Source organism: Benincasa hispida, chromosome 5, assembly GCF_027475165.1.
Source record: "Benincasa hispida cultivar pf3 chromosome 5, pf3_genome.v1.1, whole genome shotgun sequence".
Taxonomy (NCBI): Eukaryota; Viridiplantae; Streptophyta; class Magnoliopsida; order Cucurbitales; family Cucurbitaceae; genus Benincasa; species Benincasa hispida.
The window spans coordinates 7018307-7045691 of NC_143482.1; the positions used below are offsets into that span (position 1 = coordinate 7018307).

The 27385-nt window shown below is 30.9% G+C and overlaps 2 protein-coding genes and 2 long non-coding RNA genes across 4 annotated transcripts; 2 read left to right on the plus strand and 2 right to left on the minus strand.

The window, feature by feature from the left end:
• Positions 1-2020: 2020 nt before the first annotated feature.
• LOC120077654 (uncharacterized) lies at positions 2021-5928 on the minus strand. The gene is made up of 4 exons (XR_016529526.1): positions 5773-5928; positions 5535-5683; positions 2996-3194; positions 2021-2304 (listed from the first exon to the last, which is right to left on the minus strand). It is a non-coding gene; the product is annotated as an uncharacterized LOC120077654 (long non-coding RNA).
• On the plus strand, positions 5621-5924 carry LOC150035877 (uncharacterized). Its single transcript, XR_016529527.1, has 2 exons — positions 5621-5755; positions 5810-5924. It is a non-coding gene; the product is annotated as an uncharacterized LOC150035877 (long non-coding RNA).
• A 4993-nt stretch (positions 5929-10921) lies between the features above and the next one.
• LOC120077598 (chlorophyllase-1) lies at positions 10922-12606 on the minus strand. The gene is made up of 2 exons (XM_039031534.2): positions 12228-12606; positions 10922-11723 (listed from the first exon to the last, which is right to left on the minus strand). The coding sequence occupies exons 1-2, from the start codon at positions 12495-12497 to the stop codon at positions 11211-11213; spliced, it is 783 nt and encodes a 260-aa protein (XP_038887462.2). The 5' UTR covers positions 12498-12606; the 3' UTR covers positions 10922-11210.
• A 12524-nt stretch (positions 12607-25130) lies between these two features.
• On the plus strand, positions 25131-27275 carry LOC120078195 (protein LIFEGUARD 2-like). The gene is made up of 4 exons (XM_039032418.2): positions 25131-25734; positions 25835-25948; positions 26554-26711; positions 26810-27275. The coding sequence occupies exons 1-4, from the start codon at positions 25488-25490 to the stop codon at positions 27014-27016; spliced, it is 726 nt and encodes a 241-aa protein (XP_038888346.1). The 5' UTR covers positions 25131-25487; the 3' UTR covers positions 27017-27275.
• Positions 27276-27385: the final 110 nt, after the last annotated feature.

A 27385-nucleotide genomic window follows, 5' to 3' on the forward strand; every position in this document is an offset into this window, starting at 1 on the left:
TTGCACTGTCTGCCAAATATATATCTTCTAATCTCAATTTTTAATCACCCAACATATGAAAATGATTCATGTTTCTTTATTAAAAGCAAATAATTACAATAAGAAAAACAACACTTGGAATATAAAAAAGTTAATATTTATTAAAAAAAAACATGAAGATAGATAAAAAAAAATTAATTAATTAAATTAAAAAGAAACAACAACAACATTAAGTCTAGATATTCTCAAAATCAAAAGAAACATTTGATGTTTCATCAACTATGCCAATCCTTTCTTCAAATTCAAATAAGTCTGTCACGTCCAAATTTGTCATATTGGATGGGTCAAATATGTCATTATCCTAGTATGCAAAATTTTCTTCCACAATTTTTCCATTTTCCTCTCGGGAGGTTTGATAGAGATCAACTAAGTGTTTTGACATACGACAGATATGTGACCAATGCCCAATCATTCTGTATCGGATGCATTTATTTTCAACACTTTTTGAACTCTTATCCTATGAAGTTTTTCCTTTATGATCATCATTCTATGTGGTTCTTTTGAAATTTGAATGATTAGAACGGCCACCACGAAAATAATAATTATTTCTTCCTCTGCCACAGTCACAACCTTGACCCTGACTACAACTTCGACCACAGTTATTAACATTTATAACATTCACTTTTAGGAATAGTGTTGTTCCGATTGGTCAAGATTCGTGGCATTTCATCAACAGGTTGTTATTTTGTTCGGTCACGGGAAGACATAAAATTAGTTCAGAATATTTCTTAAAACCTTTCTCTTGATATTGTTGCTGCAGAAGCATATTCGATACATGAAAATGAAGAATATGTCTTCTCTAACATATCAGCATCAGTAATTTTCTCTCCACATAACAACAATTTTGAATTGATTTTAAATAATGTGGAATTATAATCACTTACTGATTTGAAATCTTGTACTCTCAAATGCATCCACTCATAACAAGTTTTAAGAAGGATAACTATATTTTTATGATAATACCTATCTTTCAAATTTTTCTACAAAATACAAGGATCTTTTATTGTAAGATACTTCATTTTCAATCCCTCGTGGCATTTTCAATCCTTCATGGAGATGATGACGAAGGAAAATCATAATTTTTGCTTTATCCTAACTGGATGTTGCATTTCCTTCTTTAATTGTTTCCCCAAGGTTCATAGCATCCAAGTAGATTTCGACATCGAGTACCCATGACAAATAATTATTGTCATTAATGTCAAGGGCTACAAATTCTAACTTCGTAAGGTTTGTCATGGCAACACTATCATCAAACATTGTATTTATATTAGAAATTTAATATGTACTAAATATGAAAAATAATATTTAATGTATAATTATAATAAAGAGGAAAAAACCGACCTAACTTTAGGACCTACCTTCAGCAAGGAAAGCGACAGGAGCTCGTGTTGATAACGTATTGTGAAATTGAGGAGCATAACGGGAATACAGATATAGAGAAAATATAATATAATAATATACAAGTATAATAATAATAAATCAACAAAATATAATATGAGAAATATGAGAAAATTATGCAAATAGAAAATATGAGAATGGAATTTGGAGTGGTATTTCTCACTCATGTTGTGTGTTCTTAACCACCAAATGTCACTATTTATAGGCAATTTGACAAGTAGGATTTGGTTTAACGTAGATACCAAACATCAATGATTACAAAATACGTGGACAACACAAAGATTGATACATGGTTTTTTAGAACACTAAGCATTGGGCATCAATTTTTATAATATTTATAACATAAAATTATTTATGCCTCCCAACGTAAATCAAAACTTTTTAAACATAAAAATTGTATTCATAATGAAATTTTTATTTATACATAGAAGAAAATTAAAGCTAGGAAAATCGTCAAAAATAGAACTCAAATTTTTTTTCGCATTTTACAAATAGCACACCTTTTTTCCAATTGTTTTAATTGCTCATCTCGTGCAGCACACCCATATTAAGATCTAAACAAAAATTAAACTTAAACAATGAATTCAAACCAATTGTAATGACACAACTTCTCTAAATCGTTAACTAGGTCATTACACTATGCATGAATTTTTTTTTAAAAAAAAAAAAAAAAAAAACTAATTGATCATTTTGATGTAAAACAAGTAAAAGAACATTTAAATTTTAAATTTCAAAACTAAATAGTTCTCAATTGAAACATCCGAAACAAAATGAAAACATAAACTTAAGTGGAAGCATCATCTCCAGTCCCATGGTACTGTCAATCAATCTCCTCATCAAGCGCCTCTGACACGTTCTTTGTCTTGCCTGAAAACATAACATAAGAAAGGATGAGTATAATTCCCCAATAAGTAACCCTACTACTTAGGTCAGACTATGCATTCATGTCCAATAAACACAGTCGTACTAGTGGGACATGCATACATCAACTAATCATGACTGACAATATAGAGAACAATTTAACACATCTTAACACAAATCTGGTGGCTCAAAGGCTCACAGAATAATATGAAAGTGGATTCGTCGATGAAACTATAACATGATGATGAAATTGTCAGTTCACGAAGCTATAGTGAACTTTTCGATCCATGAAGCTATAATATATGGTCAACCTGTCGATTTGGAGTTGTAACATGGTAGTGAACTCGTCAGTCCATGAAGCTGTAAAATGGTAGTGAACTCATCAATCCATGAAGCTGTAACATGATAGTGAGCCAGTTGGTCCACAGAGTTGTAACATGGTAATGCTAGGAGAGTAAATCGTCACCTAGTTTACTTAACATATAACATTCAATCAATAACTCCCACAACATAAATCATTGTACATATCATATGAAGGAAATCTAAACATAGAGATCCAATTATCGGAAGCGGATCGTTCCAAATCCCATTGAGAAAGAACACAAACAATTACAATCTAAAGGGAAATGATTATGCATAAACAAAAAATGACAGCATGCTTCTTTAAAAGACTGAACAAGGGATAGAGTATGCAAACCTTTGAATAACCTTTCTTCAAGTATCCCTCGATCATTCAACAACACGAACTCAAATGCAACGATCAGAACTCGATCTTAACGAATATCCGAATGAACCTCGAACCCAATCGAATCCAACTCAATCCTCGAACGGAACTAGAACACCACCACAGTGGTTATCTTGGTATTCTTGATGTGAGAATCTAGGAGTTATGGGCTCTGTATGATTTTGGATTGAGGAAAGCAGGAGGTAGACGATCGAGTAAGTGGGAGATGAAGCCTATCGTATAGACTTTACTAATTGATCATGTAGCAACGAGTAAACAAGTAACACGTATAGTAAACTCGTAACTCGATCGTGTATGCTCTCTATGCTATCGTTCAGTAAAATCCTTTTACATGATAGCCTTTTGTGAGATTAATCTGAGTGAAAAAACAACTTACTCATTGGGAAAACAATTTTCCTTTTACCTCACAATTACCATAAAACTTCCAAAAACTTCCCACTCAATTTGATTATTAGAGTAAAAGAATAATTAACTATCATATAATTAATATGTTATAAAAAAATATAATAACCAATTTATCATATTATATTTATAACCTATAGTTTTAATATTTCATCATATGAAACATATAAACCATAGTTCTTTTTCTATTTTATGGTATTTAATATAGATTATAGTTATATTAATTCCTCCAATTAATGTATCTAATACGTCAAATAAAGTATATCACATATAACTGAATTTTCTCTTGTTAATTTGAACACTTCAAATTAACCTAAATTTTGATTCTCAACTTGAACCCATTGAGCTACCAAGGGGACCTCATGGACCTGTAACTTGAAGCTCCAACGGTACGTGAATAACTGATTAAACTCTTTAATCACGAGATCCACCATCTGTTAACTGTTGGTCATTCCACTAAAGACCAACAGCTACACTCTTCGCACTACAGATATATTTCTGTGTCCATATAACCAACCAACAGTGCGATGACCCTTCACAAATCGCTTGTAAGTACAACTGGGTCAATTCACTATTTTTCCCTGTGTAGTTACATCTAACTTCTTAAGTACCACTGATTTCTCTAATGAATAATAAGTCGTAGTCCTACTATGACTAAGTCTTCTCGGGCCAGGAGAGTGTATAGCCACTATGTTCAAGACCCGGAATCAGCCCTTAAGGGAGCAATTTATCTATTTACCCCTACTTTGGGGAAGGAGTGAATTCTGTCTTGTGTAGCTGAATTCCCAACTCCCCAATCAAACGAATCCCCAATATAGTAGGCTTGTTGAATTAGCAATCTAACCACTCTCACCCATACAAATCAAAGGACCACCTCATGAGCAGGAGTTCCCAATTCACTCAAGATTAAGATCATGTTACCTATGGTCATTCTAGTGAAATGTAAGTCTCAATTATCAACAGCGTTATATAAAGAGACTAATCATTTTGTGGTCCAGACTTATACAAAATCTTTGTATAGAATATCCCACTCGTATGTCTCCACCTGAATGGACAAGATCATACTATTTGTAGCACTTTACAACACTTGTAACATCTACAAAATGGGTCATATACATAGTGTCAACAGGATAAGGTATCCCTCCTTTATCCATCTATTGCAGACCATTTAGGTTATTACTTAGGCATGATCCACTTGTATGTCTCCACATACATGTTTAAATTACATGAAATAACCACGGATCTTAGTTTATTGGATTTGAGTAAATGCTTATAAAATAACATTTATTTTATTAATAACAATATGTTCTCAAAGTGTTTATAAACTACGAAACTATCAGGAGAATTAGGACACAAATTCCAACATTATATGGTACAGTCATGCTCATACATTCTCTTTAATCATGCGAAACTTTTAGGTAGTCTTAGAGAAGTCAACATTAACATTCTAATTTCATCGTCCAGCACAAAGGCATTCCAATAGAAAGATTTAAACATAACATGTCATATGCAAATATTATTATGCTCATGTAACTTTTGTAATTATATCAATCTTTCTATATCTATTAGGAAAACCAATCATGTCATACTATCTATGTCGCCTGACAAAAGGGTGATTCCAGTAGTAAAATTACTTACCACGAAATCTAACCCAATTAATTTAATCTCCTTCTTATCCTAACTGAAATCTTGAACCAATCTTTTAGTACAAACCATAACCAAATTCGAATTCAACCTTTAGAACATAATTCCAAACATAATCTCATTCTAAAAAGTCTTTAAAACACTTACCCAACTTTCCTTGCTTCAAAACTAACTTTAATCATCCAATAATTCCTTGAATCTAAGTCGACAATAAATTAAGAACTAGAAACCCAAATTCTAGCAACTTCTGAAAACTTAGAAAGGTTTTAGAACCTTAATACTTATCAAGAACGTGCCAAAATGCTTCGAATCTTGCCAGACGGTCTAGCAACCATAAACACCTTAAAATTATAATCTAACACCCAAATCATTGTGGGTAACATCAATTTCATACCAAAATTTGATGGGTATTCAAAAACTAACTAAGAAGCTCAAGAAAACTCACCAAATCTTGAAGAAGAAACCTTTACTCATAAAATCCAAATAATTCGGCAATGATGGTGCAAACCTCCAACGGCTAAGGGGAGTTGGCAGCGATCGACGATTTGACAACAAATGATGACCGATGTGAGTGAGGGATGGTCGGTGGTGGAGCTACAGTGCAAAACCCAGGTGTTAGAAAGAGATACTTAAGGGTTGATGCTGGAGTTACTGTGCAAAACCCAGGTGTTAGAAAGAGATACTTAAGGGTTGATGCTGGAGTTACTGTGCAATACCCAGGTGTTAGAGAGGGACTTAAGGGAGATGAACATTCATCGGTATTGCATGTTGACTACTAGTGAGGTTGGGCGGCACGGACGAAATCATGGCAGGAGACATGTTAATGATCAGGGGCGAACAACGGCCGGTATGTGCTACAGTGATGAACAAAAAAAGGGGGAAAACTTAGGTGCAGCTGGGTTGCACTCATCTTTTGTGCAGCCTAACTGTCATCCAATTGAAACGTACCATGTGGCACTTTTTCTTTTCTAAACATATATATATTGTATGGTAAAGAAAAGGAGCATGGTGGTTAGGACACTTAATCATTGCTCAAAAAAATCTTGAAGAGAGAGAAACTCCCGGAAAATTTGTACAAACGGGTCAAATTTTGAGGCCCACTCGAAATTTGACTCAACTTTAAAAAACACTCGAATTTTGGTCTTCTCATGACGTCAGCCACGTGTGAAATGTCCGTTTAGTCCCCAAAAGCCCGATGTCGTATACGCATCAAAGATTCTCATTCATTCATCTCGTTTTGGACTCATTCCTTCCTCTCGTTCTTCATTGGACATATCCAACATTTTAAATTTTAAATTTTAGTCGTTGGCTTCTTCTTCCTCTTCGTCTTCTTCTTTCTCTTTCTTTTACCTTTCTTTTTCTTCTTCTTTCTTCTTCTGGCTTTCTTTTCTTCTTTTTGAATTCAAATGAAGGAAAAAACTACAAAATTGATGAGGAAAAGTTAGAGGAAGAAATAAAAGGAAGAAGCGAGAAGAAGAATCAAGAGGAAGAATTTAAAAGAAGGAAAAAAATGATGGAGAACAACGTGAATTGGGGAACGAGATGAAGGAGCAAGAGGAACGAAATGAAGGAACGAGAGGAAAGAGCATGAAATCTGTGTTGTCTCTGACCCCGTCACGTTTTAGGGTTAAAACGACACTTTTGCACGCGACTGACGTCATCAGGAAGCCAATTTTCAGGCGTTTTTTAAAGATGGGTCAAATTTCGAGTCTCAAAATTTGACCCATCCATTCAAATTTTCCAAACTCCAACAGGATCGTGTGTGGCTAAAATTAAAATTGAAGACCCTTTTTTTTCCTTAACCCGTGTCTTCTTCTCTTCCTTTGCATATATGTAAATGTTATAAATAAATCTAGGCCTAAATATCCTTTACCATTTTTTTCTGGTCCAAATTCCAAATTTCCTATCTATTAATTAACTCGATGACGCTTTAAATCTTACCTCAATTTAAATTCAATTTAATTGTCTGCAACAAACTAATCTAAATAAATTCATTATCCTTTCAGATATCCTCAAATTTGGTTCCAAAGATTTCAAAATTAAAGGAAACAAATTCCAAATTATCTTTCCAAAATAACTTAATGTTAAATTGGCGGAAGATAAATCTCAAATGACTCAAAACATCCCATTATCTCAAATCTTTTAACAAATTAACTCCAAAATCTCTAAATCACTTATCAAATAAGTTTCAATTAATCAACTTCTCAAATTTCTTAATTTTGACTCCAAAAACTAAAATTAGAAGGAATATAAAATCCAAGGGGCGTAACGCATGTTTGGAAACTTAAGCTTAGGAGATTAGGCTGAGAAGTTTAGGTAGTCTGAGTTTAAGAAAACTATATTTGGAGTGCAGGTTTTGGAAATCGGTTAAAAAGCCTGTGTTTGAAGTGCAGGCTTAAGTAGTATGGGAATAAAGTGAAAATTTATAAATCTTTAGTTTGTAAAATATTTTCTTGTATTTAACCACTTGCCAGATTTTACATTAGTTTAAATTTGTCATCTTAATTATTTTAATATAGTTAAGTTTAAAATAAATTAAAAAATTTAGAATAATATTTTTTTAAAAAAATTGAAATAGAGATTTTGACTAATGTTGTAATTTTATTTAATCTATTGTTTTAATAATTTGATATTTTAATTTTACTAGATTTTGAAATAGAATTTCATAGACTTTTGTCACTTTAACTAATTTGAAAATAATCATTTTTTACCATTATACGCTAACTTAAAATTTAAATAAACTAGTATTTTAATATTAAATTTAATTAATGAAAAACTATATATTTTTTATCAAATTAAATTTGAGGAATAAAAAATTATAAATTTTGAGTTTTAGTTTTTATTTGGTCGCTAAGTTGTTTTAAACATTTTAAACCTTTAGATTTTAAGTCTTCGAGCTAGTTAAATTGACCGACGAAAAAAAAAATGAGAATGATATTAAATTAAATTAGGGTTTTCTACACATATAGCCCAAATAAATATACCTATATAATTGCAGTCTAATGACGTATTTGGAATGACTTAGAAAAAAAATATCTTTAAAAAATTCATTTTTATTCAAACACTTTAGATAAAAACTCCTTAAAATAATAAAAAAATACACATGTATTGAAATTCTTTCTTAAAAGTATTTTTATATACAAATTTATCTAGTTTGTTATATATTAAGAGTGTTTTTATTAATATTTTTTAAGATTAGTCAATGGTGGTCGGAGTCGACCAGTGGCAACCAAAGGTTGACCAATGACGGTCATCGAGGTGGCCGCCAAAGTTGGTCGACGGCGTTCGTCGGGAGTGGCGGCTAGAGTTGGCCGATGGCGGTCTCTGGAGATGGCTGCCAGAAGGTGGCGACTAGAGTTGGCCAGGGCGACCACTAGAGGGTGACAGTCGGAGTTGATCAAGTAAATAGCCAAAATGGTCTATAGTATACGAATAAGGTTGGGTACCTTATTCTGGTAACGCTATCGGATGCGGCCCAATTTGTTGTAAAGTGCTATAAACGAAGTGATCCTGATTCGTTTATGTATTGACATGAGGAATGGGGGCGTCCTATGCAATGAGTTTGTATAAGATCAGACCAAAAATTAAGTTAATCTTACTTTATAATGTTGTTTATTGTTTAAGACGGACTATTTTAAAGCGATGACCTAGGTAACTTGACAAGCTAACTATGAATTCATGTTTATTCGGGATTATCATTAGATTTGCATGAATCATGGTTGGCTCAACAGCGTCGGCTCAAGCCTCCCATTTCAGGGGTAAGACTGGGTAGATAACTGGGGACATAAGGTGCAAGACAGAATTCACTTCTACCCGTTTTTAGAGATGGTAGAAAGGTTATTCCAAGTGCTGACTTTGGGTCTTAAACAAGGGGTCCCACCCTCTTATTGGCCCGAGAGGGACTCGGTTTAGTGATTGGATCACAAACCAATTCTTCATTAGAGGATAAGTGGGACTTAAGAAGCTAGATGTAATCTCGGGGTAAAACAGCTTTTGACCCAGCCGTTATTACGAACAACCTGTGAAGGGTTAACTTACAAATCATGGTTATATCGAGTGACATAATATATCTACAGTGAGGGGAGTGAAACTACTGAGCTTTAGTGGAGTGACCCGGTAGTTAACGAATAGTGGTTAATTAGGTTAAAGAGTTTAGTTGGTTAACAAAATATACTTAAACTATATACTTTGTGTCAAAAATACCTTTGAACTTTTTTAAAAATTTCAAAAATACCTTTGAGCTTCAAAAATAGTTCAAAAGTACTCTTGTTCTTAGTTTTGGATGAAAACCATTAGTGATTAGTTTCAAAAACACACTTGAACTTTTAAAAAGTTTCAAAAATATCTTTACTGTCAGTACATGAACACAAACCGTTAATACTCTTTTAACATATAGTTTAAATCACTTTTACTTGTTAATAGTCGTTTCAAATATAGTTATCATTAACTTTTAAATGTTGCATTAAAACTCTTAAAGGCATGTGTGGGAGTGATGTAAAAATAGTTAAAATCACTTTTACATTTTTAGAATAGCTCTAAAACGTGTTTTTTAATCCTTTAAAACCAATATTGATGATATGAAAATTGTAAAAACGTATAAATTTTTGAATGACTAAAAGTGTAAATATGACAAAAATGATTTTTAACAATTTAAAAACCACTCATGAACATACACTTAGCCTTGCAAAAAAAAAAAAAAGTTTTAAAATGCACCCATACCTTTAGTATAATGATCAATTTGTTTGAAGTTTTCTTGAGTTCGAAAAGAATCGAGTTTAAAACAAATTATATAGATAAATACTTTTTTTTCTACTTTGATAATCTTATTTTGCTCTAATCTGTCTAATTCTTACACCAATTTTGTCACAATAAAATATAAACCATAACTTTAAATTAAAACATAAGATCCCACAAGACTCTAAAAACAAAAACAATCTTCCCTTATAGCAAAACACAAAAAGAACGTATTTGACTATTAACACACACTCAGGTACTAATATATAATCAAACGGTAAGAGCATTTTTAACTTTTATTTAGTTATTTTTATTTTTTAAGTAAAGGTACTAATGTAATTTTTGAAAGCTTATTGGTCTTCATACAACGAGGTATTAATGGTTTTTGTTCATATATAAATAGTAATGATATTTTTTAACTTTTCTTTAAGTTTAAGGGTATTTTTGAACTTTTATCTAAGTTTAAGGGTATTTTTGAACTTTTATTTAAGTTTAAGGGTATGTTTTAATTTTTTTTAAAAATTTAAAGATATTTTTTAAACTTTTTAAAGTTGAAGGATATTTTTTAAATAAAACACTAACGGTTTCCATCTAAAACTAACGGTAAGAATATTTTTTTAATTCTTTTTAAAAATTTAAGGATATTCTTTAAAAAAATTTAAAATTAAGGAGCATTTTTTTTTACCCAAAATGCAAAATTCAAATATATTTTGTATAATTTAGTCGATCCATATTCAACTCTTATTTTATTTCATCTTGAGAATTATTTCTAACTATTTTTCTAAAAGAGAGGGAGGTAATACATGGATTTGAATAGTGTTTACTATTCAAATCTAGACCCAAACAATTAAATACATTATTAAAATATTTTCAAATATTTAATCAATTTAAATCTACCTACAATTAATTATCTCTTAATGATTTTAAATTGACTCCAAAATTCGAAAATCAAACGACCAATAATTTAAGATAATTATTTAAAATTTATTTGACCTAGGGATATTATATTTATCCAGTTATTGATCATTATTTTACGTAATTTCAAATCTTACATAATCTTTCTCCCAAATCCTATGTAAATATTCGTTGAACTCTGCATTTAATTTAATTTTGAGTATTATTTCTAACAACTTTTCAAAAAGCTGAATATATATGTCACAGAATAATTGAAATCCAAAAACATTAGAGGTGGGAGAGAATTGGAAATTTATGGAGAGGATGTCGCTTTGTAAATAAGCACCACAGGATTTAGGTCAACAGGAGCAATAGAAGGGTCAACATAAATAGCATTGAGAAAAGATTCATCATTCTCAACAAAAGCCTTCAAAGAAGCAATCACAAGCCCACTGCAGCACTTCCTCATAAGTTCCCTTGGGCCCTTCCCATTCTAACAAGCAATGTTCGTGAAAAGGCCTGTAATCCCAGGCGGGTTGTCGTTCAGAATGTCCATGTGGCCGTAGTCCACCGTCACAAAGTGGGCGCATGTGGGCTTACACTTTTTGAAAAACGCAACGTGGTTGAAGCCCTTGGGGGCGCAGGGGCATGTGACCGGGCTCGCCGACATAGGACCCAGCCCGGTCCCAATGACTGTGATGGGTGCGGAAATGTTGAAGGGATCGGAGATGGGGTTCAGGATGTGGGGCTCGGGCTGGAAGCATTTGGTTCCGGCGACTGGGTCGATGCCGATCACGGCGGAGAAGGGGAGGGAAGGGCGGCCGTAGCCTAAGGCTAAGGAGAAAGCTGTTTTGCCACCTCGGCTGTGGCCTACTAGACTTAGCTTTGAAATATCTCCTTTCACGTTGGTTGGTAGTAATGGGTCAAGTCCCGACGGCAACCATCCTATCACTTCTGATGCTGACTTTATTTCTTGCATTTCACTTGTGGTTGGCATCACGTACAACTGAAATTACCATCCATTGTTGATTAACATATATTTACGTATATATTGCACCCAATAATTATGTATATGTCGCAAAAAAAAAAAAAAAAAAATTAAAACTTGAATTACTTTAATTTATCTTTAAGAATATGTGTGTTTAGTCAATTTTTTAGTTTAAAAATAGGTTTAAAACATATCTAAAGTAATTTTTTAAATTATTTTAAATAATTATATATCATTTTAAATTATAATATAACTTTTAAAAGTTGATAAAAAAAAAATTATTAATTTTCACTAAATTGCCAGAAGAAAAAACTCACTCAACTTTGCCCTTGTTTCAAAATAACAAAAAATATTACTCTAAACTTTGAAGTAAACAGTATTTAAAAATTTCTTTTTATGGAAACTAGGACTTGGAAACAAGTATTATGGCAACAAGAATGGCCTAGAAACTATGTGCTTTAATTTTTTTCTTGTTGTTGTTAAATTGTGTTGTGGTGATGTAAAATAATTTGTGGGTTTTACCTGTGGGAGAGCAATTACATAGCCATGGGAAGCTATAAGGTTGAGGAGATCAGAGTAGAAGGATCCCATGCAGCAGAAGCCATGAAGGAACAAGATGACAGGATACGAACCTGGGTTAGTGGGTGTGAAGATAAACAATGGCTTTGAAGCTGAAAATATGCCTGTTTTCACAGTAATGGAAGTTACTTCAAATTTTCCTGTTTCAAAAACTGTACTAGGATCCACTGCCATTGAAACTGTCTTCCTCTCTTTCACCTCTACTGTCGCCATTATTGCTCTATACCAATCTCTTAATTTAAGTTCTTGAATGCGCCTAAGTGAAGAGATCAGAGAGGGAGATTCATTTATATACGCAAAATATCTAGTACCATCCGACAATGGACTCTGGACTCCTTTGCCATATTATAATATTAATATCTATAACGAATAGACGATGATATTTAAAAATATTATCAATAATTTTATCATTTAAAATAATTACCTTTAAAAATATGTGACACGTGCTATTAATAAAAATAATATATCTCTAAAAGAACTCTATTCTGATACAATTTTAAATCACTGATTGACTCTAAAGCTTGAGTTAAATATTATATCGTCTAACACACTATTCAGATTATTCTAAGTTCTTTACCTTTTCGTTCATCAAAACTTCTAGCCAGCCCTCGACTTCTCATTATCGCTAGCTTCTGTACACTGTTGGTACACCATTCCTACTTGATGCTGTCGGCGTCATAGTAGGAAAAGAAAAAACTTTATATTTCTTGCCGTGATATTGGAGGATGTTGGAAATTCCACATTGGAAAAATTATGGGAATTCACATTTCTTATAAGATAGATAGACTATTCTTCTCATACCATTTGATTTTGAGATGGAATCTCATACTATCAAATAGAGACGTATGATCTTGTGAAAGCAAGTCGATTTCCGAATGTTGAACCTTCAAACCTCAAGTAAGAAAGGAAAAAGTGGCTTATTCCACATGTTTTTTTTTTTCAGATTTGAAAAGGTTCTGATTCTTTGTTTTCTTCTTTATTTTGATTGAGTAGGTTACGTTTGAACTCAAGAAATGATCAATAGAGATGAATTGTGAATAAAGAAGGGGCCAAATGGGAAACAATTTAATCTTGGCAAATCCGGCCAAATTTGAATGAAAAATTATTAGGATAAAAACAAAATTTGAAATCATAACTTATTTTAAATTCTTTGAATTTCTTTTGTATCTAATACATTTCAAATTAGAATCTTTCATCATTTTTTACATGGATAACTCTTCTTAATACTTTTTTGAAACAAATATTTTCTATTTTTTTTTATTTTCTTATGTGATTAAAGTGGAAGATGTAAAGATAATTGCATCTTGAAATGTATTCAAATATGACTAGTAATTATTAGGCTAAAAGAGTAAAATATCGGTTGTTACACCCCATATGATCCATCCTTCCATGGTCACCAACTATTAGTCTTGTCGTCATTATTATTATGTTGTTGCAATCAATTGTGACCAAACATACAACCTCCCCACCGTACTGACACAAGAAAAAAAATAAATAAATAAATTTATAAAACTAGACCCACGTGATCCCATACTTATGGTTAGCGATTTGGTATTGGTAATATTTTTTTAAGGAAATTGTGATATTCATCTCTTGAGATGTCTTATGAAATATCCCTACGAATGTTATACCTAACAAATTATATTTTCCTTGTCTAGAAAATTAATCTATGTGATCTTCACGTATTTATTTAGTTTTCTAGGGCTCTACATATTATGATGAGGGTTTGGCATTCTCCTTTCTGTTGTGCTATTTTTAAGAGGTTGTTATACTCTTTTTAGAGTTGGTTGTTTTGAAGTATTATCGAGTCATTGTCTTGTATTGGTGCCGCAAACATAAGTGTGTCCGTCCATGTGATTGTGAAGTTTTTTCTGTTGATCTTGAGTGATTTTCTAGATCTTAATGCATTCTACTGTATTTTGATAAAAGATTCTCATATTTGGGAGGAACCTAAATTTTCTAAGTGAAGTGATATCTTCTTTGGAAGGTGGAAAAATAAAAGTTTTTGGTGAAAGGGAGTCTTATGATTAGGGGAGACTATGTGATCGTTCATTAATGTTCTTTCACACACTTTGAGGGAGCTTAAGTTTCATTGATAGGAGGTCTCACACTTAGAAGGAGTCTAAGTGATCATTCATGAAATAAAGCTATTTGTGTGTTACTAAATTGTTGTTTATTTACAGATAAATACAGTGTTGTAATTGTTTGACTTTATATATTAGTGAAATTATCTTTCTTAGACATACTATCCCTAGACGTAGGTGGTATGATATCAAACCGGATGATTAAACTTTGTGTTATGTTCGTGTTTTAACGATGAATAACGAAGAATTTGATGATATTATATTGAACTCCCCTAATGATGAGTCCCCACACCCTCCTAAACATGGTCCTCCTAACACAGTTGGTAAATGGCATCTTCCTTCCCCAACAATTTTATTTGTTTTTAAAAACACATTTTGATTTGCAATTCCCTTCCCCAAATGTCAAGATAATGTTGTCAATGTCAGAAATTTTCGACCATACATTCTTCTTCCTTAATTCCCCCTGCTTTTTTTATTAATTATTATTATTTTTGGAAAATGTTGTAAACGTGAGAGAAATTTTCGACCTTACATTCGTTTTCCTTATCTACCCTGATTTTTATTTATTATTTTATTCTTTTGGGAAGACGTTGTAAACGTGAGAGAAATTTAATTTCTTTTCCAAAACTACCTTCAATTTATGATTATTAGTTGGAGATTATAAATAATAGAAGAAAATGGAATAAATATTTGATAAACAAACACGTAAATAACTAGTAGAGATGTAGAGATATCACTCTCTTAGATTCAAGTTTTATGTAGTGTGCATTATATTTATCTATAATTTTAGAAAAGAAAATTTAATTTCAATCATTTAAAATTATTTTGGATCAAAACGAAAATAAGAATTTGAAACATTTTCATCTTTTAAAATTTTGAAACTTAAATTCATTTCTAATCAAATTCATGCACCAAACCCCAGCAAATATAGCATTAATGTGGAGGATAAAATCTTATCAACATGGTTCTTATCTTTACAATATAGATTTTTTTTTAATTATATATATATAGAAAAATTATCTTTTTTGTCTACTTTCTATTTGATCCCTAGATTTTAAAAGAACTGGTTACAAAATTAGCGAATAACATTTCAAAAATTAGGCACCTATTCAAATGTTTTCAATTTTACAGAAATGGCAAAAAAAAAAAAAAAAAATCTAGCCCAGCCCAATAGTTAAACTTGAAAAATCCAAAAAGCCTTTAAAAGTTATTTGATGTATGATATATTTTGCCGATATACTGTTGATACATTTATAAGCTAATTAAAATGTGATATATTGTTAATATGTTATTCATGTTTATAAAAATTATTTAATATGTAGTGATAGACTGTTGATATTGTGACGGACGTGAAAGTTGTTTGATATCTAATGAATTGCTTATATATTATTAATATTCTTAAAAGTTGATCTATAAGTGATGTATTTATGATATATTATTAACATTCTTGAAAATTGTTTGGTGTGTATTGATATTATTAATATACTTAATTCAATCCATCCCCTGGCTAATATAATATTGATATTTTTTTAAAATTATTTGATGTATATTGTTGATTTACTTTTGATAGACTTAAAAGTTGTTTGATATCTGATATACTGTTAATATACGTATTGATATTCTTAAAAGTTGATTGATAAGTGATATACTCTGTTAATATACTATTGATATATTGTTGATATACCCATGTATTATCTTTAATTATTTATTGATTGATGCCTGATACACTTGTGCCTTATAATCTAATATACTACTATACATTTGAAATATCATGCTTATAATATAAAACACACATGCTTTACTGATATAACTCTCTTTTAAGTATATCAATTATGTGACCAATACACCTTGACACTTTGATATTTAAAATATATAAGGTTACTAATACACTTGGATATTATATATATTAGCTTATAGATAAACTTTGGTTATTATACATTTAAAAGTTCATTTTGGTTAGTTTAGTTAGAATATCAATGATGTGATTCATACATTTTGAATATTGAAAATTTTTGTTGAAGAACAAACCTTGAGGTTAATAGAAATTGGAGTACAAATCCGTTTTTAATTTTTCGGAAAATTGAATTTGATTCATACACTTTGAATATTGAAAAATTTGACACATTAACATGGCTTGAGTTGAGTTGGTAAAAATTAGCAACTCAATATTTGTCCCACCAACTTTAAATGTTGATGTGGAGTTGAGTTGATTTTTTTTTCCAACCCACTCCAACGCTCCCTCTAACTCGCCCCAACTCTATCCCTCCCCTCCAATGTTTTCAATAGCTCCCTTCATTGACTATCATCGGCGACTACTACTACCACACTCCGACGACCACCTTTGTCAACCAACTCGGATTCCAACAACCACTTCCAACGAGAGCTCTAATGGCTATCTTCGTACAAGTAACTCCGATGACATACTCTAACGATTACCTTCGCTTGACCATCTCTAATTACCAACTTCGAGCTCCGGCAACCACCTCCAACAACTAACTCCAACGACTAACTTCAGACTCTGGCAACCACCTTCGACAACAACTCCAACAAAGATCATCTTTGATGATTAGCACTTGTAAACATCACATCTCTCAACCAACACTAACATTCACCTCAGACAACCAACTCCAACGAAAACCACCTCTAATAAGACCTTTAATGACAACCCTATTTATTCCTAGCGTTTTGATCTAATTCATTCTGAACCTTTGAAGATATATTGTAGTATGTTTGATTTCAATTTTATTTGCATTTAGTTTTATCCTAATCTAATCATAGTTTGTTATCTTACTAGTAGAGTCAAACTAATCGCACAATTCCTCCAATAATTAGTTTGAGGTTCATTAATTTTACATTTAGAGCCTCCTTTTTATAGTCTAAATTTTGTTTCATTGTTGGGAAACAATTTGTGATGTATAGTATTATTCTTTGTTATGCATTTTTTTTTACATTACATGGACATTTGTAGATATTATTATTTCATTTGTAGCGACAAAATAGACTTAACCATAAAAAAAAAAAAAAAAAAAAAAAAAAAAAAACATTGTATTAGTGTAAAATGCAAAGAATCAAACGTTTGTTAAAAAAAAAATTAACTATAAAAATTGAAATTCATATTTTCACAAACGTACAAGAAACGAGATAAGAATTTGTTTTATTATGTTTTAATTAACAATCATGGTTGAGTTAAAATGAATGGAAGGTTAAATAATGCCCAATATCCTTGTTCTCTATCTAAAACCCTTTGGACAATCTATATGGACAAGGAATTTGCCTTCAAAAGGTTTGCATACCTTTTGCACCGATTGCATCTCAAAGCACATCACTGCATAAAGCTTGAGGATACAATGGCCATGAAGTATCTTATCAGGGAATCGAACTATTTGTTCAAACAGTGCTCGGAGATCAGGAGGCGACCACAATGGTGATGCTCTGTGCCCAGTGTATTGAGTAAATAAAAATATAAATTCAAGAAGGGTAAAATATGAAATGAATATATTAAAAACCAAAAATATAATTTGAATGTTTTGCTATATTTGCAATATCAAAATGTTCAAAGTCACCCTTGCAATTTCCCTATTTTATTTTGGTACCCACTGCAATTTTTCATTTTAAAATGTTAGGTAAGTTTTGAGTTCGGCTTGTCAATCCCAAGGTTTCAAAATACTACAAATTTATCCTTTAGAATTTTTTGTGTTAATTTAAATCAATTAAAAGAGTTACACTCCATAAATATCTCAAATTAATTAATAGACACTAATGCCAAAAATTGAAAATGAGTGTTTGGTGAAAAATAGAAATTAAAGGGGTAAATTTTGAAACTTAAAGACCAAATTGAAACAAAACTCAAATTTTAAAAGTATAATTGTAATATTTTAAAATCTAAGGACTAATTTTGAATCAAACTCCAAATTTAAGAACTAAAGTGTGTAACATTTTGAACCCTATGAATAAATTGAAGGAACTCTATTTACAGAGAACTTTTGAGTGGAAGTGGATCGTCCAAATTCCATTGTGATTGAACACATACATTTACAATCATACAGAACAGATTATGCATCGGAAACTAAATTATAGCATGCTTCTGAATTTTTTTTTTAAAAAAATTAGAGATTATACTTTTGAAGAACCATTCTTCAAGATAATCTCTCAAACGACGTTCACGAAAGCGTCGAACAACTCGAACACTCCTCGAACAAGCAGCAAGCAAAAACTCGATCCTCGAACCAACCCCGACACTACCACTTAGTGACCTTGGTTATTCTCAGTGTGAAAATCCAGGAATGGTGGCCTCTGACTAATTTTGGTTAGAGGGGAAGTTTAGATTTTGAAGGAGGAAGATGATTGTATAGGGAACAACACTATCGTGTAGACGAACTAGTCTATCGCATAGACTTCCTACTCGATCGTTTAGTCTCTCAAGAAGTGTGTAGCAACTCGATTGCAAATCGTGTCTCTCTTTGGAATTATGAAACAAATTTCATTTTATCTCAATTTTTGCCACAAAACTAAATAACTACCCACTAAGGGTAGTTATGGAGAAAAAGAGTTAATTATCAAATAATTAATAAATATAAATAAACATGATAACTAACTTATCATATTATATTTATAACCTAATTATCATATTATATTTATAACCTATAGCTTTAATATTGCATCATATACAATATATAAATCATGGTTCTTTTTCTCTATTTTATGACATTTAATATAAATCATATTTATATTAAATTTAATAACTATGAATCTTATTCATATAAAATATATTTGAATCATATTCAAATATTAGTTCCTCCAATTAAACAATAATGTATCAAATACATTATATCAATTATATCATATATAATTAAATTCCCTCTTATTAATTTAAACATTTCAAATTAATCCAAAAACTTATTCTCAACTTAAATCCATTGAGCTACCAAGGGGATCTTATGGAGCTGTAGCTTGAAGCACCAACGATACGTGAATAACTAATTAAAATCTTTAATCACATTATCCACCATTCGTTGACTGTCGGGCACTCTACTAAAGACCGACAACTACACTCTTCACACTACAGATATATTTCTGTGTCCATTGGATATAACCAATCAACAGTACGATGACCCTTCACAAATTGCTCGTAAGTATAGCTTCGCCAAATTACCATTTTGCCCTGTAGTTACATCTAACTCCTTAAGTATCATTGATCCCTCTAATGAACAATAAGTCATAGTCCCACTATGATTAAACCCCTCTCGGGCCAAGAGAGGGTGTGACGCCACATTGTTCAAGACCCGGAATTAGCCCTTAAAGGAGCAATTTATCTATTTACCCCTGCTTCGAGGAATGAGTAGATTTCATATTGTGTAGCTGAGTTCCTAGCTCCCCAATCAGACGAATCCCCAAAATGGTAAGCTTGTTGAGTCGACGATTTGACCATTCTCACCTATGCAAATCAAAAGACAGCATTCATAAGCAGGAGTTCACAACTCACTCAGGATTAAGGTCATGTTATCTATAGTCATCCTAGTGAAATAAAAGTCTCAATTATGAACGGTATTATATAATGAGACTAAACATTTCGTGGTCCAGTCTTATACAAACTCTTTTGTATAGAATATCCCCGCTCGCATGTCTAATACATGAATGATCAGAATCAAATCATTTGTAGCATTTTACAACAATTGTAACACCTATAAAGTGGGTCATACTCGTAGTGTCACCAAGATAAAGTACCCAACCTTATCCATATACTACAGACCATTTAGATTACCACTTTAAACACAATCCGCTTGTATGTCTCCACATACATGTTTAAGTTACAACGATAACCATAGATCTTAGTTTATTGATTTGTGGTTAATGCAACTAAAATATCATATATTTCATAGACAATGTGAAAATATCACATATTATAAATCACTGAAATGTTTGTTCATACAAATGTTTACAAACTATAGGACCCTACAAGATTTAGGGCATCAACCCCAACATAAATAAACATATAAACTGAGCATAGCTCAATTAGCTTACAAGTGTGTTAGTAACCAAGAGATTTGTGGTTTCAAATGTCATCTATCTTAGTGCATTTCAAATATATATGAGGTTATTTCAAACGTAATTATATATTTCACATTATATGCTATAAATTAGACCATAAACTAGGATAGATGGCATCATCAAATTATTTTAAAAACAAACCAAATTCGTAGAGTCCAAATTCTTAAACTAATGTTCTGAAATATGTTAGTAACTATATTCAATATATATTTAAACAACAAAGGTAGATGGTAATACAATCGCAAAAAACTTATATATATTTGAAATTAAAAATAAATGTACAAATACACCCAGATCCGTCATCCATCCATCTATAATGTCAGATTCATTTACCAGATCACTAGATATATATGGATTATCTGAAATGAACCCTGGTGTATATGGATTATTTGAAATAAACTCATATATATCCAGCGACTAGATCAAGATCCATCATGGACACTCATTTTAGATCCCTCGCCCCTCGCAAAGCTTTCTAACCTCAGATATGGCGTCGTCCACCATTTCTAGTATCGCCCAACCAAGATTCAGTGTCGATCAACCCATATCATCGTGGACGTCCATTCCTGGATCTTTGCAACCTGAGAACTGGGTTCGTCCGTTCGTTGCCGATTTCAACTAACTTTGCAAGCTCCTTTACTTGATGGTTTTAAAGGAGGGTGAGATGATTCTGTAATTTGAGGAAACCATGAATGAAGGAAGAAAAAAAAGAGTGGGGAAGAAGAAGGGAAAGAGAAAAGGAGGATATGTGAGAAACTAGGGAAATTTTGGGGGGAAATGAGAAAAATGGGATGTTCAAACAATTTTTCCTTTTTCAAATTTTTAAAAAAATGGGTACATGGATACACGAAATCCTATGCTATGTATAGATGGGGGAGATACACAAAACTCTAGAATTTTTTATTATATTTTATTTTATAAAATTAGTAGATGGGGCCTTAACGGTAAATACACCATAATATTAGTCAAAATTTATAATCCAATGGTCTATTTATGTAATGAATGAAGTATAAAATACAATAGTATAATATGAGTTTACAATTAAAGATTTTTACGTATAAAGCCAAAAAGAATGGAAAACTTATTCCTTCGGGGCTTTCTACACATGTAACCTAATTATATACGTCTAGTTACAGAATTGTCTTAAACTCGTTTTTTTTTTTCCTCATGAATAGCCAAATAGGATTAAATATTACAAAAATATTTAACTCAAACGTCTATATCACGATCTATGAATTTCAAACATTTTGAAAAATAATAATAATAAAAAATAGAAAAAGACACATATGGGGAAAAAATATCATATTCACACGTCTTAAATGATTTTTTCTATATTCATATGGAAAAAGAAATAGAATTTCGAATATTTTGAAAATAACAATAAGAAAATAGAAATAAGAAAAGACACATATGGAAAAAATGTCATATTCACACGTCGGACGATCATTAATAACTCGCATATAAAAGTCACGTAGGTTATAGTATATATGAAACTTATCTGTACATTATGTCTTCAATTTCAAATATATACAGATATATTTCAAATAATCGGAGGACGTCATCTATCTTAGTATAATTTACATGTGTATATATGGTAAAGTATGTGAAATATATATCTCAATAGAAACGAGATTAATATTAAAATATGAGGTATATATTATATCAAACCTTAAATTTGTATTTTTTCTAAATACATTTTGAATAAACTTCATACATATTTGAAATAAACATGGTATATATACATAAATACCATATAAGTGAAAGAATAAAATAAAATTCATTAAATAATAATCCAAAACGTGTGTAAGCTTGTTCGGAAGAAAGGAGTGGAGCTGGGCCTACGAGACTGCAAACTGAGGCTATGGGCCGCAGGCCCAGTTTTCATGAAAGTTTTGGTATGTCCCCAAATGTTGGATATCAAATCCATACAGCCCATGTTGAAATTTTCGAAATTAACCCTCCCCTTACAAAATGTAAAAATCTTTTTTTTTTCCTTACTGATGATTCAAGGTTAAAAACCAATACTAGTAAATTAATATCGATTTATATTCATAAACATGGATGGTCATATTAATTAGTATCAATTTATACTTATAAACTTTGGTTAGACCAATATTCTACGAATTAATTTGAGTCAATTAAATTCCTGAATTTTCATAAGTCAATCAATTTAACCATTTATAATCACCTTTAAAAATCATCCATACATTAATTTTCAAACATATGTGGGCTTCTTCAAATGTCTATTTTACATAATGTATGATTAGAGTAAATACATGGACGATTTTTAAAGAAAATTTTGTCTCATAGTTTAAATTGATTCATTTATAAAAATTTAGAAGTTTAATTGATACAACTACAAGTTCCACACAAGATTTTTCCAAACCAAACGTAATGAATGATGTATATTTATTATTTTACAAACATCGAAGCTTTAAATTAATATAATTATTAGTTTCATGGTTTAGATTGATATAATCCCTAAAATATAGGGGTATAAATTGATATTTTTCCAAAAAAAAATAATTATATTTAGTTTAAATTTTGGACTATTTTCAAATATAGGAAAATAAATCAAAATATTTACAAATAATAGCAAAATATCACAGTATGTCTGTGATAGATTGAGATAGACAACGATAGACTACTATCCGTATCTATTATGACACAGATAGACACAAATAGTAGTCTATCTGTGCCTATTGCCGTCTATCACAGATAAACTATGATATTTTGCTATTAATTCTAAATATTTTTAGCCGTTTTATCATTTAAAATAATTTTCCTTAAATTTTTATCTTTCCAAAGAAGATAGAGAATCTAATTGCCAAATATATACATAGTCGAGTAAGCATTTGCATATAGTATTTTCTTTTGAGATCAAAAGTTCAAATCTATAAACTACACCGCAACCTTTGTTATATTAAAAGATAAAATATTAAATATCGTTTGGTTTAAGGTTCTATAGATATCCAAGAATATGTTTGAGAATAGAATGTATAGAAATATTAATGTCTGAAAATCTAAGATAACTGCGTTTGGTTGTACATGAGAAATGTTATCAAAATTTTATAAACAAAAAAGATGTTAGTATTTAAGTTATGAAATTAAGTAGACCATCTTTTGTAGTTTTAATAAATAAATAAATTAAATATTAAATATCATTCAATATATTAATAAAAAAATATTTAATTAAGAATCGATATAAGTTTAATTATAAATATTTAAAAATGGAGTAATTTATAATTAAAATTAATCGATAAATATATTTGATGAATGTCATATTAATTATAATATAATGCTTAATCATTTTTATAATTAATTCATCTCAATATTAGTAGTTTTAATTTTAATTAAATAATATAAGAAAATATATTTATATAAAAAATGAAAAATAGATCAAATATGATAGGTTGATAACCATTGAAATAGTAAAAATTAAATCGAAATGAATATATAATGATTATAAATAGTAGAAGGACTAATCAGTTAGTTATTTCTTTCGTCAAATTAAAATTCATCTCACTAAATAATTGTTTGATTATAACAAAAATAATAAGTAATCATTGATTATTATTAAAAAATGAATTTTTGTATTAACTAAATTTATCTAGTTTACTACTAATTAAGTATATTTAACATATTGTTAGCTAACTAATTAATAATTTATGTAAGTAATTGCATTCTTTTAATAAATTTTTATTTCAAAAACAAGTTAAGTAAATATTTTATTAGATTATTATTCATTTATTAAAACAAATATTTATATTAATTTTATTAAATTAATAGTAATTAATTAATTAATTAATTAACCATATTCAAAACGAAAATTAAACAAAAGGGGAAAAGAGAAAATTGATGAGAAATTATGATATAAATTCTTTGAAAAAGTGTTAAAAACTTAAAAACAAATACGAGTTTCGGATGTCTGTAAAAATCTTAATTCAAAAAAACTTCCAATCAAATCACCCTAAAGTCATTAATCAGACTTCAAATTCTAGAAAGAAAAAAAAAAAAAAAAATCATTCAGGCAATTTTCTAATTTCAAATGGAGGTAAAGAAAGAAAATCATTCTCATATCCTTTATGATTTCTTAACCATTAAGGCAAAATAATGAATAATAATAATAATAATAATAAAACAAGGAAGAAAAATATATAAGAAAACACAAGAGGAAAAAAAAACTTTTAAACAAAAATATACTAGAGAAAAATACTTTATTAAATGGAATTTATCCTTTAATAGATAGAGATGTGGTTATACCGTAACTTTATCATCTGCTCTATATTTTTTATTTAATACAATAAAAGATAGGGACTATAAGAGATTTAAACCATAAATCTCACCTCGTACATTTGAGTTTTTTTAACCTCAATTTTTACTAAATACCTATTTTTCGTCTTCAGCATTAATCTATGTTAATAAATTTAAAATAATTAATATAATTATAATAAATTAAATTTTATTATTTTTGCTTCCGTTTAAAATTAAAATCACATTTTTTTTCATAATTATTTTAAATTAATTAAAAAATATTGACATAAATAATTGAAAGAGAGTATTTAATTAAAATTTAAAGTTAAAAAAGTAAAATTTTAAAATCTATAAACGAAATTAAAATAAAACTCGATATAAATTTTTAAAATGTATAGATTAAAAAGGTATTTTTCTCTGCTTAAATTTTTAAAAGAACATCTCCTAATGCTTAAAAGACATTTTTACTTTATTAGATATCTCTATTTTTCTTTTCTTTCATGTTAAGGAATAGGAACCTCGGTTTTAGAACTAAAAATAGATAAATAGAAGTTTAAGCAGGTTACTAAAATTTAATAAACAAATTGAAAGGAAAAAATATATATTTATAGAAAGGACTTTCTGGCTTAGACGCGATGAATCGAGAAGTCTCCGTCCATCGGAATCTCAACATTTTAAAAGCTCTGCAATAATCCAGCCGAAACTCGAATTTGAGATTCCATTGATCCTCTAAAAACTCTCTCGACCATTTTCTTGGCCGCCAAACACCTTTGATTCAAGCTTTGTTTCTTTGTTTTTCTTCCAACTTGTAATTGGGATGTGGAATCAGCAGCGGAAGTATGATGTGGAGGGCGGAACAACGCCGCTGTACCCGACGATGTTGGAGAGCCCACAGCTCCGATGGGCTTTTATTCGGAAGATTTACTCTATCATTACCATCCAACTGCTCGCCACCATTGCCGTCGCCGCTACTGTTGTTAATGTTCGACCAATCTCTACCTTCTTTAACTCTACAGGGGCAGGCCTGGCTTTATACATCATTCTCATTCTTACGCCCTTTATAAGTTAGGGTTTTTCCTTTACTACTGAAATTGATTTTGTTTTCTTAGGGTTTCACTGGTTTCTGATTTGGGTTTTGTTGTCTTTGTTTGGAATTCTCCACAGCGATGATTCCGCTCTCTTGTTACTATCAGAAGCACCCTGTCAATTTTGTTCTTTTGGGTATTTTCACGATATCTTTTGCGTTTGCGATTGGGTTGACTTGCGCGTTTACAAGCGGTGAGTAGAGTATTCTTCAATTTAACCCTCTTTTTTTAAGTTGATACCTTTTAGGTGACTTGAAATTAGAGTATAAGTTCTTGCCTTATTGGTTGAGTGACACTTTGTAAATTGCTTGTTCTTGGATAGCTTCACAAGTTATACTGTAGATATGGCAAGTACCCTTTCCCTCCGATCGTAGCATACGAATTAAAACAGTTCTAATTACAATTTGGTGTTTTTTTTTTGCTTCTATTGCCTTTTGCATTCTGCCTTTAGGGGTGAGAATATGGTATTAGATATAACATGGATTCTTGAATTGGATCCTAATTTTATTTTTGGACCCCCTTTGGATTTTATAGGTTATGATACCTATTAGATAACATGGATTTCATCCTAAAACTAATTGGTAATGAGAGGGATAACTTATCTATCTTACCAGGAGTGACACTTGATTTTTTCCATGTAGGATCTTCGACATATGGCTGTATATTTGGTGTAGGTTTTTGGTCAAGTTCTTGTTTCTCTGCAGTATTAAGTAGTGTCTTTGGGTATAAGATGTTTGTATTTGGTTTGCAAATGCGAAATAGTTCCTTGTGTCTGAGCTTTGAACGAATCATGAACAGGGAAAGTCATTCTTGAGGCTGCAGTTCTGACCGCGGTGGTTGTGGTGAGTCTAACTCTCTACACATTTTGGGCTGCCAAAAGAGGCCAGGATTTCAGCTTCCTTGGTCCATTTCTATTTGGTGCTCTGATTGTCCTCCTGATATTTGGTCTGATTCAGGTATGCTCATTAGCTGAACCCCTTGCTCAATGTTGACATGAATGTACTTCAAATTTAGTTCCTCGTAACATAATACGAACTTCATTCATGGGGTGCAGGCCTTCTTTCCATTGGGTCGGACTTCCATGATGGTTTATGGGTGTCTAGCGTCCATCATTTTCTGTGGATACATCGTTTACGACACAGACAATCTCATAAAAAGATACTCATACGACGAGTACATATGGGCGTCCATTGCCTTATATTTAGACATCATCAACCTTTTCCTCTCCCTACTGTCGATCTTCAGAGCAGCTGACAATTGAAGAGGGTTTTGGTTTGCTACGTAGTTAAATGTTCCCCGGATTTCCCCTTTGTGTGAAACAGGGTCATTGTTATTAATAAATGGTGTGTAAGCTTCATATCTCTCTTCCTCTACGGTTAATAGCACCATTATAGAACATCAAACTGTAAAGTTTCTGTTGCTGTTGACCGATGGATCTCTGGATTGAATCTCATACCAATTGTAAGTTGTAGTTAAATGGATAGTATTCCGAAATGCACATACTTCTTTCTTGCTTGCTACTTTTCTTTGCCCTTTTGTCCATGTCTCACACCATTTTAATCTTAACCGAATTAGATTTGTATCTTCTCGTATTGTTATGTTTTTTTTATTGGTATGGTGTTTTATGTCA

Coding starts and splice junctions, on each gene's coding strand:
- LOC120078195 (XM_039032418.2), top strand. CDS start 25,488: ATGTGGAATCAGCAGCGGAAGTATGATGTGGAGGGCGGAACAACGCCG. Junction 25,735..25,834: donor CATTCTTACGCCCTTTATAA/GTTAGGGTTTTT, acceptor AATTCTCCACAG/CGATGATTCCGCTCTCTTGT. Junction 25,949..26,553: donor GACTTGCGCGTTTACAAGCG/GTGAGTAGAGTA, acceptor AATCATGAACAG/GGAAAGTCATTCTTGAGGCT.
- LOC120077598 (XM_039031534.2), bottom strand. CDS start 12,497: ATGGCGACAGTAGAGGTGAAAGAGAGGAAGACAGTTTCAATGGCAGTG. Junction 11,724..12,227: donor ATGTAATTGCTCTCCCACAG/GTAAAACCCACA, acceptor TGGTAATTTCAG/TTGTACGTGATGCCAACCAC.